The 18015-nt window shown below is 44.4% G+C and overlaps 1 protein-coding gene across 4 annotated transcripts in view; it reads right to left on the reverse strand.

Moving 5' to 3' along the window:
* CAMSAP2 (calmodulin regulated spectrin associated protein family member 2) overlaps positions 1–18015 on the reverse strand; it is a 201463-nt gene that overhangs the window by 84694 nt on the left and 98754 nt on the right. For all 4 annotated transcript variants that reach the window (XM_065409319.1, XM_065409317.1, XM_065409318.1 and 1 more), the window contains exons 3-4: positions 4778–4939; positions 3111–3194 (exon numbers count right to left, since the gene is read on the reverse strand). In XM_065409319.1, the coding sequence (XP_065265391.1) occupies positions 3111–3194; positions 4778–4939 (246 nt within the window). The remainder of the gene's footprint in view (positions 1–3110; positions 3195–4777; positions 4940–18015) is intronic.

Raw genomic sequence — 18015 nt, forward strand, 5'->3', positions numbered from 1 at the left:
TAGCACCTTAATAGAAAGCTGTTGATGGAAATTCCAGTCAACTTGGTTAAAAGGGTGGCTTGAGTTACAATTAAAAAAAAAAAACACTTTAGTGTTCTGTAGAGTGGTTCAATATGTTCCACGTGACGAAAATATAATTTCTACCTGAGATTGAGTTTCAAAATCTCAGCAGCAGTGTCTACGTGTGAGAGCTATTAACTTTAGTAATAAGTGATAGTCAAAGTACAGTGAGACACACTGTACTTAAGGAGTGTGTTTCTAGCAGAAATGGGATGTAACAGGAGTAATGAATGGCAGAGACTCAACTGTGCAGGTTGGCCACTGGTCTAGGAGAGCAGTGAGAGCTTAGGAGGTGGCGATATTTAAGTAACAAGCAATGAGTTTCGATAACTTGGGTAAAATGTGATACAAATGAGTACAAAATATACTATACTTTATCTTTCTGCATTTAACATAAAAAATAACCTTTAGATACTGCTCATAGAGTTGGCTGAATGCCATTTTTTTCAAATAAATTAACATAAATGAAGCTAGCAGACTCTTATATATTATAAAACTCAGGAAATACTTCAGGTGAATATAAATACACTGTAAAATGCTTTTACATGAAAATTTTTAGGTACAAGCAATATTATAAAGCTCTGAACCTCACTATTACAAGCACGATTAAAAGATACGGCATGCCAAAGCACTTCTATAAAGTGTGAAAAAGCTTCAGTTCTTCCATAAAGGGATTTATGGGTCTCATGCAACACATTTGGAAGATCATGCATTTAAACCTTTATGAAAATCTAATTTGCGAGGTTTGTTTGTGAATCTGTGTTAGCGTTCAAGCAATGTATTGTGGGTAGATTTATCTGTGTAATCTGTGCTAAAACTCTCATATTTAGGTGCAAGATTTATTTTTCCAGAAGCTGATTTAATTTTTCATAACAAATTGAAGCTTTAATATGCAATTTAATAGTCTTTAAATAGTTAACAATAACAAAACATATTTCTCCTGGTAAGACAAATTTCTGTTTCTATACATCTTTTAGTCCGTTCATTATTTAAAAAATCTCAACCACATTGGCACCCCCTCAGTATTTCAAGAAAGCCTAAAGTCATGCAGTCCTTCCTGCTATTTAATTTCCTTTTTGTGACTCTAATGGAAGACAACAATATATCCAAATATTTAGCTTGTTTTAACCCAATCTGATGAGTGAGCTTTTCTATGGCAAGGACATCCCATACTCTACAGCACTATGCAAAGAAAGCAGGGGGATAATTTTTTCCCTCCGTATTACTGAGTCAAGATCAGATGGGCTACCAGGCTACTTTTACTGTTGTAAGAGATCTCTCCATTGTAAGAGGTCTCTTTTTCAGGGAGGCCTTATATCATTAAGTCATATTATTTTTAGTAAGTAGCCTTAATTATTCTCTAATTTTGGACCAGAGGCTATGAATAAGGGCACAATGATTATATGTTGATAAAAAGTTCCTTTTACTCCATATTCCCTCCAGCATGCTGTTCCTACTTTGAAAATATTGCATTTCAGTTAGCTAACAGCATACCATTGGTAAAGAGTCTTAAGCAGTTTTCCATATTGGTAATACAAATATGAGATGACTGACCTTTCTACTACATTTTCAGCCATTCTTCCTATTAAAATCTTTAATCCATCTGCTCATAAAACTTACTACATTACTGCATGTCAATTTCAATCAGTATTTTGAAGATGTCAGAAATTAATCCTTTATTATTTCACTGTTTCATTGCTATTGCTATAAATTTAAGCTGTTCCTGGGATAGGGCCTTATTTGCAGATATTGATAAAACGTAAGTGAGGGGCAGTTACAATTATTTTGACCTCATCAACAAGACCACCTTTTAAAGTATGAAAAAGTCAAAGAATTTCTCTACTTGGCATATCTTACATTATTTGAATTAAAGAACAAACAAGAGCCCTTCTTTCACATGCCAGAAACTTTTCTGTGCTAAACTCTAATTTAAATTTACAATTTTTAAAAGAACCATTTTCAGTTTTTTTAAAACCAAATAATTCACACAGCTAGGCATAATTATGGCTCCTTCAAAACAGGGTGGAAGGAAAATTACTCCTTACATTAAAAGAGAATGGGGACTAAAGTAGGGTTGGAGTTGTATGGTAACTATACCAGCTTCTTTTACGTCAATACCAAAGCAAGTATAGAGATAAAATGAATCCTTCCCCTCAATAATAAGCATTTCTCCACAGGGTGAATTGTGTCATTCAGAAGCAAGCTCCCAAACCAGCTTCCATACTCTGGAATCCCACATAATCCTTCCTTTGTATCACGAGTTTGACTAAGATGCTTTTTAACTGAGTCAGTGCCAGGAACATCAGGGAAAAACTCCTGACAGAAAAAAGTATAGAATACCATGTATTTGACTGTATTCATGTTTAGGCTAGTAACCAACCATTATTATGGACTGTAACCAAAGTGATGCTTCTTGCTATTCCATACTATTAGAATCTTTCAAAAAAAAAACCCTATGTAATAGAAAGGAGATATCTAAAAGCTATGCCAAAAAGAACTTCTAAAAATGTATGTTGCTTTTTAAGAGTTAGATGTGTCTGTAGCCTCTTTTTTTTAAAAGTAGTATTTATTATATACTGTTCTTAGGACTAATGTGTCATATGTATATTGCCACAAAGATCTTTCCACATTGTCAAACTTTGCTTTGGCAAAGAGGACCACAGGGAACGCAAAGTATGAAACTCATTTTTAAAATGATTTAATTGAAGAAGTGAAACTTTGATAGCTTGTTGCAATTTTGAACTAAAAGCCTTCTCTCTTACTTTAACATACTGTACACCCTGCTCTTAGCAGACATATCAGGACTACAGCAGTGTTCATATGTGCTTGTTTTGGCTTGTTAAAAAGCAAAATGCTCCTAAGATTACCAGGAATCCCCAGAAACATTTGGTGTTGGGTACTGAGCACCATTAGAGTGCTCAATTCAACTGTAGTGTTGGCTAGATTTAATAAAGAATTTACAATGTAACTTTACATGTTGTACAAAAGTAAGTCTTGTTTACATATGTATGCGCATCCTCACAGTTAAATATTTAAACTTGTACACCTACCTTTTGACCTCCTGGAGTTTCTACACTATGATGCTCTTTTAGTTTTTGTTCCTGTTCCATAATGTCTTTCAAATGTTCATTTACCTAAAGAGACAAATTTTTCAAATGACCTATTCTGTTTTTAAAAGAAGCAGTCCTCTGACTGGGTTTACAACTGAAACATGATAGTCAATAAGATCAGGGTCTGTTGAAACCAACCTAGGGCCCAAATCAAAGACATGAAATTGGACCCCTGGCTGCAAGGCTCAAGATTCAGGGTGTAACATTATCCAACCCCACCTCCCTCCAACCTTATCTACCCCAAACACCTAAGATGGTGATGCTTTGTCCTAGAATCAGTGTATGTTTATGGAGAGAGTTAGGGCTCTGTTCCCCAACTGGTGGGTCCCAACCCACCACTGAGTCAAGGGAAGGTTCTCAGTGGGTTGTGGACCCGGTGTAGAGGGGAGGCCCCAAAGGGCATCTGTGCACATGTGCACGTGCTGGAGAGTGAGCCTGCCCCACACTCACCCTGCAGTTCCACTGGACTGGGCCTGACTTTCTGTGCTCCAAATATTACAACCTGGCAGAGGAGCAGCTGGGCCAAACCTGAGTGCTGCTATGATCCTATGCACCATTGCAATACCCAGGGTGGGGAGCTAGGCCCAAACCCACAGAACAGGACCTGCCGCATCAGCGTAAGTGTAAGGCAGGCTCACTTTCCATTCATCCCTGGGCCCCCTTTCCCCCTCGGTCTCCCTGCTGCAGCGGGCTGGCATTAGGGTCGCAGTGCCAGGGTGGAGGGCGCTGCTGTAGTTGGTCTGTGCCCCCTCAGTGAGGCAAGGAGAAGGATGCTGGCCTATGATTTTGGGCTTTCCCACAATTTTGGACCCTGGGTGGGTTGCAGAAAAAGACAAAATGCAGCTGGTGGGTCTCCTTAGTAAAAGGTTTGGGAATCCCTGATTTAGGGAATGCTGGATTAAGGTTGCCAGTTAAACATGTTGAGAAGGAACCTGTGATATGCCCCAGCTATGACCAATATAAAAGGGAGAAATAACAATTTTTCAGGGGCCACTAAATTATCACCATCGTAGGACTCACTGAAAGCATGAAGCAATGTTTACTTCACATCAGACAGAACTGAAACAAAAATCTGGGGCCATCTGTACCAGCAGATTTGGCAGCGGCGTGAGATCTGTTTCTGAATATGCTGGCTGCTGACAGGTACATTTTATTACAATAGGCTACTATTATATCTGAAAATTTTGTTTATTATGTAGTAAGTAATCAGGTTGAAAACCTCATACTCAATATATGTTTAGGTACAACAGAGACCCCAGTTTCCAACTGGGTTCCTTTACATTAGAGAAAGCCAAGGATACCTATAGGTTCTGCTAAATGATTTATCAACAACTTTATCATGTCATCAAAATTCATCAGTAACTGGTCAGGTTTCATCTCTCTCTTACATTCTTTTCTTTTCTTCATACTCTACACTGCAGTCAAAATTTTTATTTCAATAACGTTTTAATTGATTATGAAAACTTACCTTTTTCTTATCCTTGCTGAAAGTGAACAATGAACATCCTATGTTAGATGAAGTCTGGAATATACATAAATTCCATTCATGGCTGCAGAATCACGTTGATTGTCTTTTCAATCTAAGCATACGTTTGCTTTGTTCATACCTTATTTATCCAGTACATGACAGCATCCTCAATGTCATAGGGCAGGTCTGTGGCTTGGAAGAAGGCTGAATACTGCTGAGCACATGCAATCACTTTTTCAACACTGACCATCTCGACTGTATATGCCATCATCAGGGTATCAATCATGGCCAAATGAGCACTCTGCAAGAAAGAAGTTATTTTATAAGAGACCATTTGTTTATTTTACAAAATTAAATACTCTATTCTTTCTCTATTTTTCATTAAATTTCTACTAGATGTATATGAACCTACAAAACCACCAAAAAAAACTAACCTCCACAAGACGTCTGATAACGGACTGCCAGCTTTAGGCCAAAGGATAATGCTGGAAACATACATAACAGTTTTAACAAGGACAACACAAAGCACAAGGACATGCGCTTGAAAAAAAATGTGTTTTTGAAAAGTAAATGATCTGTACAGCCAGATAATGAACATAGCAACAACAAAAACCTGTGAATGTGAGGTCAGATGTAAAAGCAATGAAAAGAATGTAGGAATATTCACTAAGTTTTAATGTCACCACAAAGATACATGCAATCATTTTAAAGTTTGTTATATCCTTAATAAAATAAATATCCATATGTAAAAAATCTGTTAACCAATTTTATCTGTACTGGAAAAGGGTAGAGCTGGACAATAAACTCACTTTGATTACCTCCAAGATACTGAATTTAGAAATAGAAATTCTATTTTTGTATGATGTTAAAATTTATTTAAAATATCAAAGCTACACAATTAAAATAAATCTTTCACTATAACCTAGTGCATTGTGAGAGAAAAGATTCAAGATGTCAGAAGAAAATTATAGTTGAAATATCATTACATAGGTTACAATTAGGCTTAAACTAGAACATATGTGGACATAAACTAAAAGATAGCCTTCTGTATTTATATGGAAGGGATCAATTTCTCCTCATTTTATGGTCTACAGATTGAGAGTGGCAGTTTCATTATCAATAACTATTAAAAACAAACAAACAAACACGCAAACAAACAAGAAAACTGCAGAGATTTTCATCTGACTCTTGATTAATGTGGGAGTTCTGGGAGTTGGTGGCAGCAGCGCTCATAATAAAACAGATTAATTTATGCCTTTTGTTGTAAAAAGACAGTAATCATTTTCTAGAATTAGGATTGACATTTCTCACAAACTAGAATAATTTCCAAATGATAATCTTTTTGCAGTATGGCCCATTACGGTATGTTAGATTTTGTATGATATATGTTAAATTTTATTAAAAATACCATGGGGATCTGAAGCCCACACCCCTCCTGAGGCTTCCAAGTCAGAGCTTCAGCCCATGCTGCAACTACAAAGTGCTGTTTACACAGCTATTTTTAGAGTGCTAGCATGAGCCCTGATAGACCAGGTCTGTAGACCAGGTCTGGGAGGCTTGCTACTGAGACCTTTCCTCGATGGGCAGGGGTGACAGACAACAGAGAGCCCTCTTCTGGAGGGAAGACCAGCAGGACGGTGCTGGGAATTACTGACCCAGGCCCAACTGAGCAACACCTAGTTATTGGGTCAGATTTCCAGCTGGAGGGTATAAAGCAAGGCCCCAAATCCATAAGGGGGCTGGGAACCAAGAGCGCACTGAAAGCTTACTCTTTTGTGGCTGCAGCAGAAGGCTGCAAGAGGGCAAGCAGGCCCTTCAGACCACTCCTCCCCCCTGGTAGGCTGCGGAGGTCCAGAGCCTTCAGTTACCAGAAGTGGCCCCACAACCTCAGTCAAGAACAGGGCTGATACTTTTGTTTTGTGCTGGAGAATAAACAGAGCCCTGAGGAAGGGGCTACAAATGAAACTGGGTGTGTCCCAAGATGGGGAGCTGATCCACCAGTTTACAACTGTATTTTAAAGTAATATCTCAGGATGAAAATGAAGGTTCTGAGCACTCAGTAGTGTTACCACTGTAACTAAATTCTATAGTGCAGCATTCATACAAACATTTCATGAAACACAGGGAGTTTCGCAAGGGAGTTCTCCAGGTGAAGGAGGAGCTAATACAGCATCTGTGGGGTAAGTGACTGTCTGTAGTGTGTGTTTGTTTGTGTTTGGGGGTTACTTGCTGTGTGCTGAGCTTGTGTTTGTTTGTTTGGTTGTTTGAGGGACCGTGTGCTCTGGCTGGCAGTTGGAGGCAGGTTTGAAAGCTCGAAGCCTCTGGTAATTGGCTGAGCCTTACTCAGTGGGTGGGGCATTCACTCAGGCCAGGGCTTTATAAAGCCGCGCACAAGCGACCAGGGGCTGCTAACAGGGAGTTTCGCAAGGGAGTTTAGAAGGGGAGTGGGAAGGGAGTGGGAGTCCCTCGCCAGCCGTAACCCCATCCCCGTGGCCCCCCCCTAAAACCTATAAACCAAACCACATTCCAAAACTCCCTTCTGTAAACCACCCTTTCACTAACTAGGATACAATGCAGGCAGAAGCCCAGCAGCAGAGTGGGGGCTATCCAGTTTATTGCACCGACTGTTGCATGTATGATTACCTGCCCTGTGGGCGGGTGGCGTATGTGTGCAGTCGGTGCAAGGAGCTCCTGGCCCTCAGAGACCATGTACGGACTTTGGAGGCCAGGGTGGCGGAACTGGAGGAGCTGAGAGAGGCAGAGAGGTATGTTGATGAGGCTTTCCGGGACACTGTAGAATTGTCCCACCTCCGCTTAGACAGCACCTGTGCTGTTAAGGAGGAAGAAGGGCCCAGGGAAGTAGAGCAGTCAATGGGAGCAGAGGGAAACTTTCCCGTAGTTGGGACCCTCCTTCCAGATGGTTCTGGGGTTGCCTCTCGCACTGAGGTTGCCTCTCCGGGGGAGGGAACTCCAGTTTCTAGGAAAAGGCAGGTGTTAGTAATGGGAGATTCGATTATTAGAAATGTAGATAGCTGGGTCTGTGATGACCGGGAGAACCGTATGGTGACTTGCCTGCCTGGTGCGAAGGTTGCGGATCTCTCGAGGCATCTAGATAGACTTATGTGTAGTGCTGGGGAGGAGCCGGTGGTCGTGGTACATGTAGGTACCAATGACATAGGGAAGGGTAGGAGAGATGTCCTGGAAGCCAAATTTAGGCTGCTAGGGAAGAGACTGAAATCCAGGACCTCTATGGTGGCATTTTCAGAAATGCTCCCAGTTCCACGCGCAGGGCCAGGTAGGCAGGCAGAGCTTCAGAGTCTCAATGCGTGGATGAGACGATGGTGTAGAGAGGAGGGGTTCACGTTCATTAGGAACTGGGGAAACTTCTGGGATGGGAGGAGCCTATACAGGAGAGATGGGCTCCACCTAAACCAAAGTGGAACCAGACTGCTGGCACTAAACATTAAAAAGGTTGTAGAGCAGTTTTTAAACTAGGAGATGGGGGAAAGCCGACTGCTGCAGAGGAGCGTGTGGATCGGACACAGACTTCCCTTAGGGGAGAGTCTGATGATAGAGAATCTCCAGGTTATAGTCAGGAGCAGAGGACTGAAAAGTATAATGTAAGGGCCGGATCAGATGATAAACAGCCACATAAAAAAGAATCTGGCACATCAGAAAAAGACAGGCTAATAAACAGGGACAAGTTTTTAAAGTGCTTGTACACAAATGCCAGAAGTCTAAATAATAAGATGGGTGAACTAGAGTGCCTTGTGATAAAGGAGGATATAGATATAATAGGCATCACAGAAACCTGGTGGACTGAGAGCAATCAATGGGACACAATCATTCCGGGGTACAAAATATATCGGAAGGACAGAACAGGCCGTGCAGGGGGAGGAGTGGCACTATATTTTAAAGAAAGTGTAGATTCAAATGAAGTAAAAATCTTAAGCGAATCCACAGGTTCCATAGAGTCTCTATGGATAGAAATTTCATGCTCTAGTAAAAATATAACATTAGGGATCTATTATCGACCACCTGACCAGGACAGTAATAGTGATGATGAAATGCTAAGGGAAATTAGAGAGGCTATCAAAATTAAGAACCCAATAATAGTGGGGGATTTCAATTATCCCCATATTGACTGGGAACATTTCACTTCAGGACGAAATGCAGAGACAAAATTTCTCGATACTTTAAATGACTGCTTCATGGAGCAGCTGGTACGGGAACCCACAAGGGGAGAGGCGACTCTAGATTTAATCCTGAGTGGAGCGCAGGAGCTGGTCCAAGAGGTAACTATAGCGGGACCGCTTGGAAATAGTGACCATAATACAATAGCATTCAACATCCCTGTGGTGGGAAGAACACCTCAACTGCCCAACACTGTGGCCTTTAATTTCAAAAGGGGGAACTATACAAAAATGAGGGGGTTAGTTAGACAAAAGTTAAAAGGTTCAGTGACTAAAGTGAAATCCCTGCAAGTTGCGTGGGCCCTTTTTAAAGACACCATAATAGAGGCTCAACTTCAATGTATACCCCAAATTAAGAAAAACAGTAAAAGAACTAAAAAAGAGCCACCGTGGCTTAACAACCATGTAAAAGAAGCAGTGAGAGATAAAAAGACTTCCTTTAAAAAGTGGAAGTCAAATCCTAGTGAGGCAAATAGAAAGGAGCACAAACACTGCCAACTTAAGTGCAAGAGTGTAATAAGAAAAGCCAAAGAGGAGTTTGAAGAACGGCTAGCCAAAAACTCCAAAGGTAATAACAAAATGTTTTTTAAGTACATCAGAAGCAGGAAGCCTGCTAAACAACCAGTGGGGCCCCTTGACGATGAAAATACAAAAGGAGCGCTTAAAGATGATAAAGTCATTGCGGAGAAACTAAATGGATTCTTTGCTTCAGTCTTCACGGCTGAGGATGTTAGGGAGATTCCCAAACCTGAGCTGGCTTTTGTAGGTGACAAATCTGAGGAACTGTCACAGATTGAAGTATCACTAGAGGAGGTTTTGGAATTAATTGATAAACTCAACATTAACAAGTCACCGGGACCAGATGGCATTCACCCAAGAGTTCTGAAAGAACTCAAATGTGAAGTTGCGGAACTATTAACTAAGGTTTGTAACCTGTCCTTTAAATCGGCTTCGGTACCCAATGACTGGAAGTTAGCTAATGTAACGCCAATATTTAAAAAGGGCTCTAGGGGTGATCCCGGCAATTACAGACCGGTAAGTCTAACATCGGTACCGGGCAAATTAGTTGAAACAATAGTAAAGAACAAAATTGTCAGACACATAGAAAAACATAAACTCTTGAGCAATAGTCAACATGGTTTCTGTAAAGGGAAATCGTGTCTTACTAATCTATTAGAGTTCTTTGAAGGGGTCAACAAACATGTGGACAAGGGGGATCCGGTGGACATAGTGTACTTAGATTTCCAGAAAGCCTTTGACAAGGTCCCTCACCAAAGGCTCTTACGTAAATTAAGCTGTCATGGGATAAAAGGGAAGGTCCTTTCATGGATTGAGAACTGGTTAAAGGACAGGGAACAAAGGGTAGGAATTAATGGTAAATTCTCAGAATGGAGAGGGGTAACTAGTGGTGTTCCCCAAGGGTCAGTCCTAGGACCTATCCTATTCAATTTATTCATAAATGATCTGGAGAAAGGGGTAAACAGTGAGGTGGCAAAGTTTGCAGATGATACTAAACTACTCAAGATAGTTAAGACCAAAGCAGATTGTGAAGAACTTCAAAAAGATCTCACAAAACTAAGTGATTGGGCAACAAAATGGCAAATGAAATTTAATGTGGATAAATGTAAAGTAATGCACATTGGAAAAAATAACCCCAACTATACATACAACATGATGGGGGCTAATTTAGCTACAACGAGTCAGGAAAAAGATCTTGGCGTCATCGTGGATAGTTCTCTAAAGATGTCCACGCAGTGTGCAGAGGCGGTCAAAAAAGCAAACAGGATGTTAGGAATCATTAAAAAGGGGATAGAGAATAAGACTGAGAATATATTATTGCCCTTATATAAATCCATGGTTCGCCCACATCTCGAATACTGTGTACAGATGTGGTCTCCTCACCTCAAAAAAGATATTCTAGCACTAGAAAAGGTTCAGAAAAGAGCAACTAAAATGATTAAGGGTTTAGAGAGGGTCCCATATGAGGAAAGATTAAAGAGGCTAGGACTCTTCAGTTTGGAAAAGAGAAGACTAAGGGGGGACATGATAGAGGTATATAAAATCATGAGTGATGTTGAGAAAGTGGATAAGGAAAAGTTATTTACTTATTCCCATAATACAAGAACTAGGGGTCACCAAAAGAAATTAATAGGCAGCAGGTTTAAAACAAATAAAAGGAAGTTCTTCTTCACGCAGCGCACAGTCAACTTGTGGAACTCCTTACCTGAGGAGGTTGTGAAGGCTAGGACTATAACAATGTTTAAAAGGGGACTGGATAAATTCATGGTGGCTAAGTCCATAAATGGCTATTAGCCAGGATGGGTAAGAATGGTGTCCCTAGCCTCTGTTCGTCAGAGGATGGAGATGGATGGCAGGAGAGAGATCACTTGATCATTGCCTGTTAGGTTCACTCCCTCTGGGGCACCTGGCATTGGCCACTGTCGGTAGACAGATACTGGGCTAGATGGACCTTTGGTCTGACCCAGTACGGCCTTTCTTATGTTCTTATGTTCTTATTATGTTACAGCAGCTAATATCTTGGCAACACTGATGAATAACAAGCCACAGAGAAAGATACTATGTAATATTTAAGAGCTATAGTTAGGGTAGCATAGGTACATCATTCCACATCTTATTACCATCTGTAGTATGAGAATGATGAATACGTTTGCATTGTGCTGTCCCCTCCTCTTGTACTTACTGCCTACCTCCTCAGATGAACATTTATATTATTTCCACACCAAAAGCGTTATGCGTTTACAGTTATAGTGGCAGAAGAATATTTCTTTTCAATGCAAACACTACAAACCTAGAAATTCATGTTATTAAAATATTAAAATCCAGACCAACTACAGTCACATGCTTTATCCCTCAAAAGTCATAGCTAGGGCCCTACCAAATTCACAGTCCATTTTGGTAAATTTCACAGTCATAGGATTTTAAAAGTTCTCAATTTCATTATTTCAGATATTTAAATGTGAAATTTCACAGTGTTGTAACTGTAAGGGTCCTGACCCAAAAAGGAGTTGTGGGGGGATTGCAAGGTTATTGTGTGTGGGGGGGGCGGGTTGCGGTACTGCTACCTTTACTTCTGCGTTGCTGCTGGCAATGGTGCTACCTTCAGAGCTGGGTGGCCAGAGAGCAGCAGCTGCTGGCTGGGAGTCCAGTTATGTAGGCAGAGCCGCTGCCTGCAGCAGCACAGAAGTAAGGATGGCATGGTATGGTATTGCCACCCTTACTTCTGTGCTGCTGCCTGCAGAGCTGGGCCCTCGGTCAGCAGCCACCACTCTCCGGCCGCCCAGTTCTGAAGGCAGCACAGAAGTAAGGCTGGCAATACCATGATCCCCCTAAAATAACCTTGCGACCCCCACCCCCGCAACTCCCTTTTGGGTCAGGACCCCCAGTTTGAGAAACGCTGGTCTCCCCCGTGAAATCTGTGTAGTATAGGGTAAAAGCACACGAAAGACCAGATTTCACAGGGGAAGACCAGATTTCACGGTCCGTGACGCATTCTTCATGGCCGTGAATTTGGTAGAGCCATAATCATGGCCGAGAGACATACTCATTTCTCACATCCAAAATGCACATCACCTCCAACCTACAACCACCAACAATGTACATGCCCAGCAGCCCAAAATCATACCCAAACACATACCCATAACCCCAACCGTAGCAAGATGAATTTATATTACTGACAGTCTTGTGCTGGAAAAGTCTGTTATTACTAATCACTGGTGAGTGGGGCTTCACTGGGCTCTGCCTATAAAAGGCTGAACTTATGCCCTGCTGGGTCAGTGTGCCAGCTTGGCTTAGGTTTCAACAGGGGGGGTAAGGACAGCAGCTCTACTTCTGAATATATTGTTCCAGCTCTGGGACTTAGGGGAATGGTGGACAGTGGCTCCTCCTTGATGTCTCCTTCAAGACTGGAGGCAGGAGGAGTGTCCATCAGCACCACCAACCCCAAAGACTTGAAAATTACATTGAGGTAGAACACAGTCTTAAGGAGTCATGTTAAATAAGATATTAAAACACAACTTTACCTTCAGTATAGGGGTACGTCTACACTTACTTCCTGGTTCGGCGGCAGGCAATCGATCTTCTGGGATCGATTTATTGTGTCTTGTCTAGACGCGATAAATCGATCCCGGATCGATCCCGGAAGTGCTCGCCGTCGACGCCGGTACTCCAGCTCGGCGAGAGGAGTACGCGGCATCGACGGGGGAGCCTGCCTGCCGCGTCTGGACCCGCGATAAGTTCGGACTAAGGTACTTCGAATTCAGCTACGTTATTAACGTAGCTGAATTTGCGTACCTTAGTCCGAAGTGGGGGGTTAGTGTGGACCAGGTCTAGGCAGGGATTATTCATATTTAACATCACATCAGCCAGTCACAGGAAAGCCTTGGGTCTAATCGGGTTCACCCATGACCAGCTGACAAGATGCACAAACATATAATGTAACAGTCCCTGATGCAAAGGTTTCTAGAGTGTTTGCCTAGGGGATGGAGAGGCAGGGGTCAGCTGAGAGCCAGAGCTGAGGGTCAACGTGCGCTACAGGGAGGAAAGGGATTCAAGCAAAGAACCAAGAAGCAGATGAGCTCTGCAGGGAGCAGAAGCTGTTTTACTATTATTAAGGCTATGATTTTGTCATGTATTTTCAGTAAAAGTCAAGGACAGGTCACAGGCAATAAACAAAAAATCACAGAAGCTGTGACCTGTCCCTGACTTATACTAAAAACAACTCTTACAAAATGGGGAGGTAGGAGGGTCCAAGCACCCTACCCGCCCCTGCAGCAGCTGGGAGCTGCAGGGACCCTATTGCCCAGTGGGTGCGAGGGGTCCCCCTGCCGCCCTGCGTAGCTGGAAGCTGCAGGGGGGTCTGCCGCCACCTGTAGTGGCAGGGTATCTGCAGGGGGACCCCAGCCAGCGGCGGAGGCTGGGGAGTAGCTCCAGGGTCCCTCTGCCGCCACTGGCAGCTGGGACTGCGGGGGGGTCCCCGCCCACAGCCACTGAGCAGCTCCGGGGTCCCTCTGCCACCACTGGCAGCTGGGAGCTGCAGGGGCGCCCTGGCTGCTTGCGGCGGCTGAGCCACTGCCAGCAGTGGTGGCTGGGCAGCTCAGGGGTCGCTGCCGCTGGTGGCACCCACCACCTGCAGCTACTCACAGATTCTGGGCTGCTCCGGGGTCCTCCGTTGCAGAGAGCGGCTGGTCAGCTGTGGGGGCCCCCAATGTCATGGAGGTCATGGAAGTCACGGATTCCGTGACTTCCGCAACCTCCGTGACATAATCTTAGCCTTAACTATTGTTCTGTTAATAGACCTGCTATGGCTCCCAAGAAACCATCTTGCTACTGCAGCTGGGCATTTTTCCTGTAAAACCTAGTTGTTCCCTACCTCCTCAGACACCAGCTGGTGAACTATCTCAATCTCCAGCCTACAGGTACTGGATGATCCAGTCTTTGGGCTGGCTGTTGTGTGAAAAGCTGGAGACTCACCAGACTCAGTAGGAGGAATGCCAGCTTCAGCATACTCTGTGTTCAACACTTGGCCCTGGTCTACACTACGAGTTTAGGTCGAATTTAGCAGTGTTACATCGATTTAACCCTGCACCCGTCCACACGACCAAGCCTGTTTTGTTGACTTAAAGGGCTCTTAAAATCTATTTCTGTACTCCTCCCCGGCGAGGGGTTTAGCGCTAAAATCGACCTCGCTGGGTTGAATTTGGGGTAGTGTGGACGCAATTCGACGGTATTGGCCTCCGGGAGCTATCCCAGAGTGCTCCATTGTGATCGCTCTGGACAGCACTCTCAACTCAGATGCACTGGCCAGGTAGATAGGAAAAGCCCCAGGAACTTTTGAATTTCATTTCCTGTTCGGCCAGCGTGGCGCGCTGATCAGCACAGGTGACCATACAGAGCTCATCAGCACAGATGACCATGGAGGCCCAGAATCGCAAAAGAGCTCCAGCATGGACCGAACGGGAGGTACTGGATCTGATCGCTGTATGGGGAGAAGAATCCATGCAGGCAGAACTCCGTTCCAAAAGACGAAATGCCAATATATTTGCCAAAATCTCCAAGGGCATGATGGACAGAGGCTACAACAGAAGCTGAAACACTTTGCCTTACCATGGCTGCCTGCAAGCCGAATTCTGTTGCCCAGCCGAGCATGTGATGTCTCACACCAAACCGGCAAGCACTCAATATAAGAGGCAAAATGCGACCTTGTACCAAAAGCACATGTGCTATATAATGTGAATCGCTTGATTCAGTGTGAAATAATCTTCCCTTTGTTCTCTAAAATGTATCTTTTGCATACTACTCTCCCTTTTTTTCCTCCCACAGCTGCAAATGCTTTTACGCTCCCCCTATCATCTCCGTCCCAGAGGCTAGCGCAGATTAGAAGGCGAAAAAAACGCACTCACGACGACATGTTCTCAGAGCTCATGCAGTCCTCCCACTCTGTGTGGAGACAAACAATGGCAGAGACCAGGAAAGCGTTAAATGAACACGATGAGAGGAGGGAAGAGCACGCTGAGAGGAGGCAGGATGCAATGCTGAGGCTAATCGGGGAGCAAACTGACATGCTCAGGCGTCTGGTGGAGCTGGAGGAAAGGCAGCAGGAGCACAGACTACCGCTGCAGCCCCTGTATAACCGCCTGCCCTCCTCCCCAAGTTCCATATCCTCCTCACCCAGACGCCCAAGAACAGGGGGTGGGGGCAGGAGGCTACGGGCACCCAGCCACTCTACCCCGGAGGGTTGCCCAAGCAACAGAAGGCTGGCATTCAATAAGTTTTGAACTGTAGTGTGGCCTTGTCCTTCCCTCCTCCCCTCATCCACCACCCCACCCGGTGCTTCCCTCCTCACCCACCCCTCCCAGGCTACCTTGCGAGTTTTCCCCCTATTTGTGTGATGAATTAATGCCTTTATTACCTCTGAAACCAGTGATCGAAGGGGAGAGGTCGGTTGGCTTACAGGGAACTAGAGTCAACCAAGGGGGCGGGTTTTCATCAAGGAGAAACAAACAGAACTGTCAGACCATTGCCTGGCCAGTCATGAAACTGGTTTTCAAAGCTTCTCTGATGTGCAGGGCACCCAGCTGTGCTCTTCTAATCACCCTGGTGTCTGGCTGCATGTAATCGGCTGCCAGGTGATTTGCCTCAACCTCCCACCCCGCCATAAACGTCTCCCCCGACTCTCACAGATATTGTGGAGCACACAGCAAGCAGCAATAACAAAGGGAATATTGGTTTCGCTGAGGCCTAACCCAGTCAGTAAACTGTGACAGCGAGCTTTTAAACATCCAAATGCATTCTACCACCATTCTGCACTTGCTCAGCCTATAGTTGAACTGCTCCTTACTACTGTCCAGGGTGCCTGTGTATGGCTTCATGAGCCATGGCATTAAGGGGTAGGATGGGTCCCAAGGATAACTATAGGCATTTCAACATCCCCAATGGTAATTTTCTGGTCTGGGAAGTAAGTTCCTTCCTGCAGCTGTTCAAACAGACCAGAGTTCCTGAAGATGCGAGCATCATGCACCTTTCCCGGCCATCCCACGTTGATGTTGGTGAAACATTCCTTGTGATCCACCAGTGCTTGCAGCACCATTGAAAAGTACCCCTTGCGGTTTATGTACTGGCTGCCAAGGTGGTCCGGTCCCAAGATAAGGATATGCGTGCTGTCTATCGCCCCACCACAGTTAGGGAAACCCATTGCAGCGAAGCCATCCACTATGACCTGCACATTTCCCAGAGTCACTATCCTTGATAGCAGCAGCTCAGTGATTGCTTTGGCTACTTGGATCACAGCAGCCCCCACAGTAGATTTGCCCACTCCAAACTGATTCCCGCCTGACCGATAGCTGTCTGGCGTTGCACCCTTCCAGAGGGCTATCGCCACTCGCTTCTCAACTGTGAGGGCTGCTCTCATTTTGGTATTCTTGCGCTTCAGGGCAGGGGAAAGCAAGTCACAAAGTTCCATGAAAGTGCCCTTATGCATGTAAAAGTTTCGCAGCCACTGGGAATCATCCCAGACCTGCAACACTATGCGGTCCCACCAGTCTATGCTTGTTTCCTGGGCCCAGAATCGGAGTTCCACGGTATGAACCTGCCCCATTACCACCATGATGTCCAAATTGCCAGGGCCCGTGCTTTGAGAGAAGTCTGTGTCCATGTCCTCATTACTATTGTGATCGCGCTGTCGTCGTCTCCTCTCCTGCTTTTGCAGGTTCTGCACATACTGCAGGATAATGCGCAAGGTGTTTACAATGCTCACAGCAGCAGTGGTGAGCTGAGTGGGCTCCATGCTTGCCGTGGTATGGCGTCTGCAGGAGAGCAGAGTTGCAGCGGAAGCGGTGGAGGACAACAGTTAGCACCGCGCACATTTCCCAATGAAGAACACGTACCCGGGGGCCCATGACAGACAACATGGAGAAATTCACTATTGAGACAATAGCAGCAGAGCAGAGTTGCAGCGGAAGCGGTGTATGATGACGGTTAGCAGTCCTACTGCACCGTCTGCTGCCAGCAGCACCCAGGACACAACAGCGCTGGTGTCAGTGAGCTGAGCTGAGCGGGCTGCACGCTTGCCATGGTATGGCGTCTGTGCGGAAAAAAGGCGCGAAACGATTGTCTGCTGTAGCTTTCATGGATGGAGGGGCAACATGTACCCAAAACCACCCGCGACAATGTTTTTGCCCCATCAGGCATTGGGAGCTTAACCCAGAATTCCAATGGGTGGCGGAGACTGCGGGAACTGTGGGATAGCTACCCGCAGTGCACCGCTCCGTAAGTCGATGCTAGCCACGGTAGTGAGGACGCACTTCGCCAACTTAATGCGCTTAGTGTGGACATACGCAATCGACTGTATAAAATCGATTTCTAAAAATTGACTTCTATAAAATCGACCTAATTTCGTAGTGTAGACATACCCTAGGACTGTGTCCTGACAAGTCAAAGCAGGTCCATCAGCTGGAGAAGGAGGGAAGCACTAATGTTTCCCAGCCCTTTCCTACCTGCAGTTTTCAGCTGCTCATAAGCACCCTCCCTGCCTGTTCTGCTCTGTGCAGTTTAGCAAAATGCAGGAAAATTAAATAAAATGCCATGGCTATTTTGATAATTTATTCATTTTTAACTGCACAAAATTACCATCACTAATAAATTTAGGCTTCTAATCAGTTACATTTTA

This window comes from Emys orbicularis, chromosome 8 (genome assembly GCF_028017835.1).
Source record: "Emys orbicularis isolate rEmyOrb1 chromosome 8, rEmyOrb1.hap1, whole genome shotgun sequence".
Taxonomy (NCBI): Eukaryota; Metazoa; Chordata; order Testudines; family Emydidae; genus Emys; species Emys orbicularis.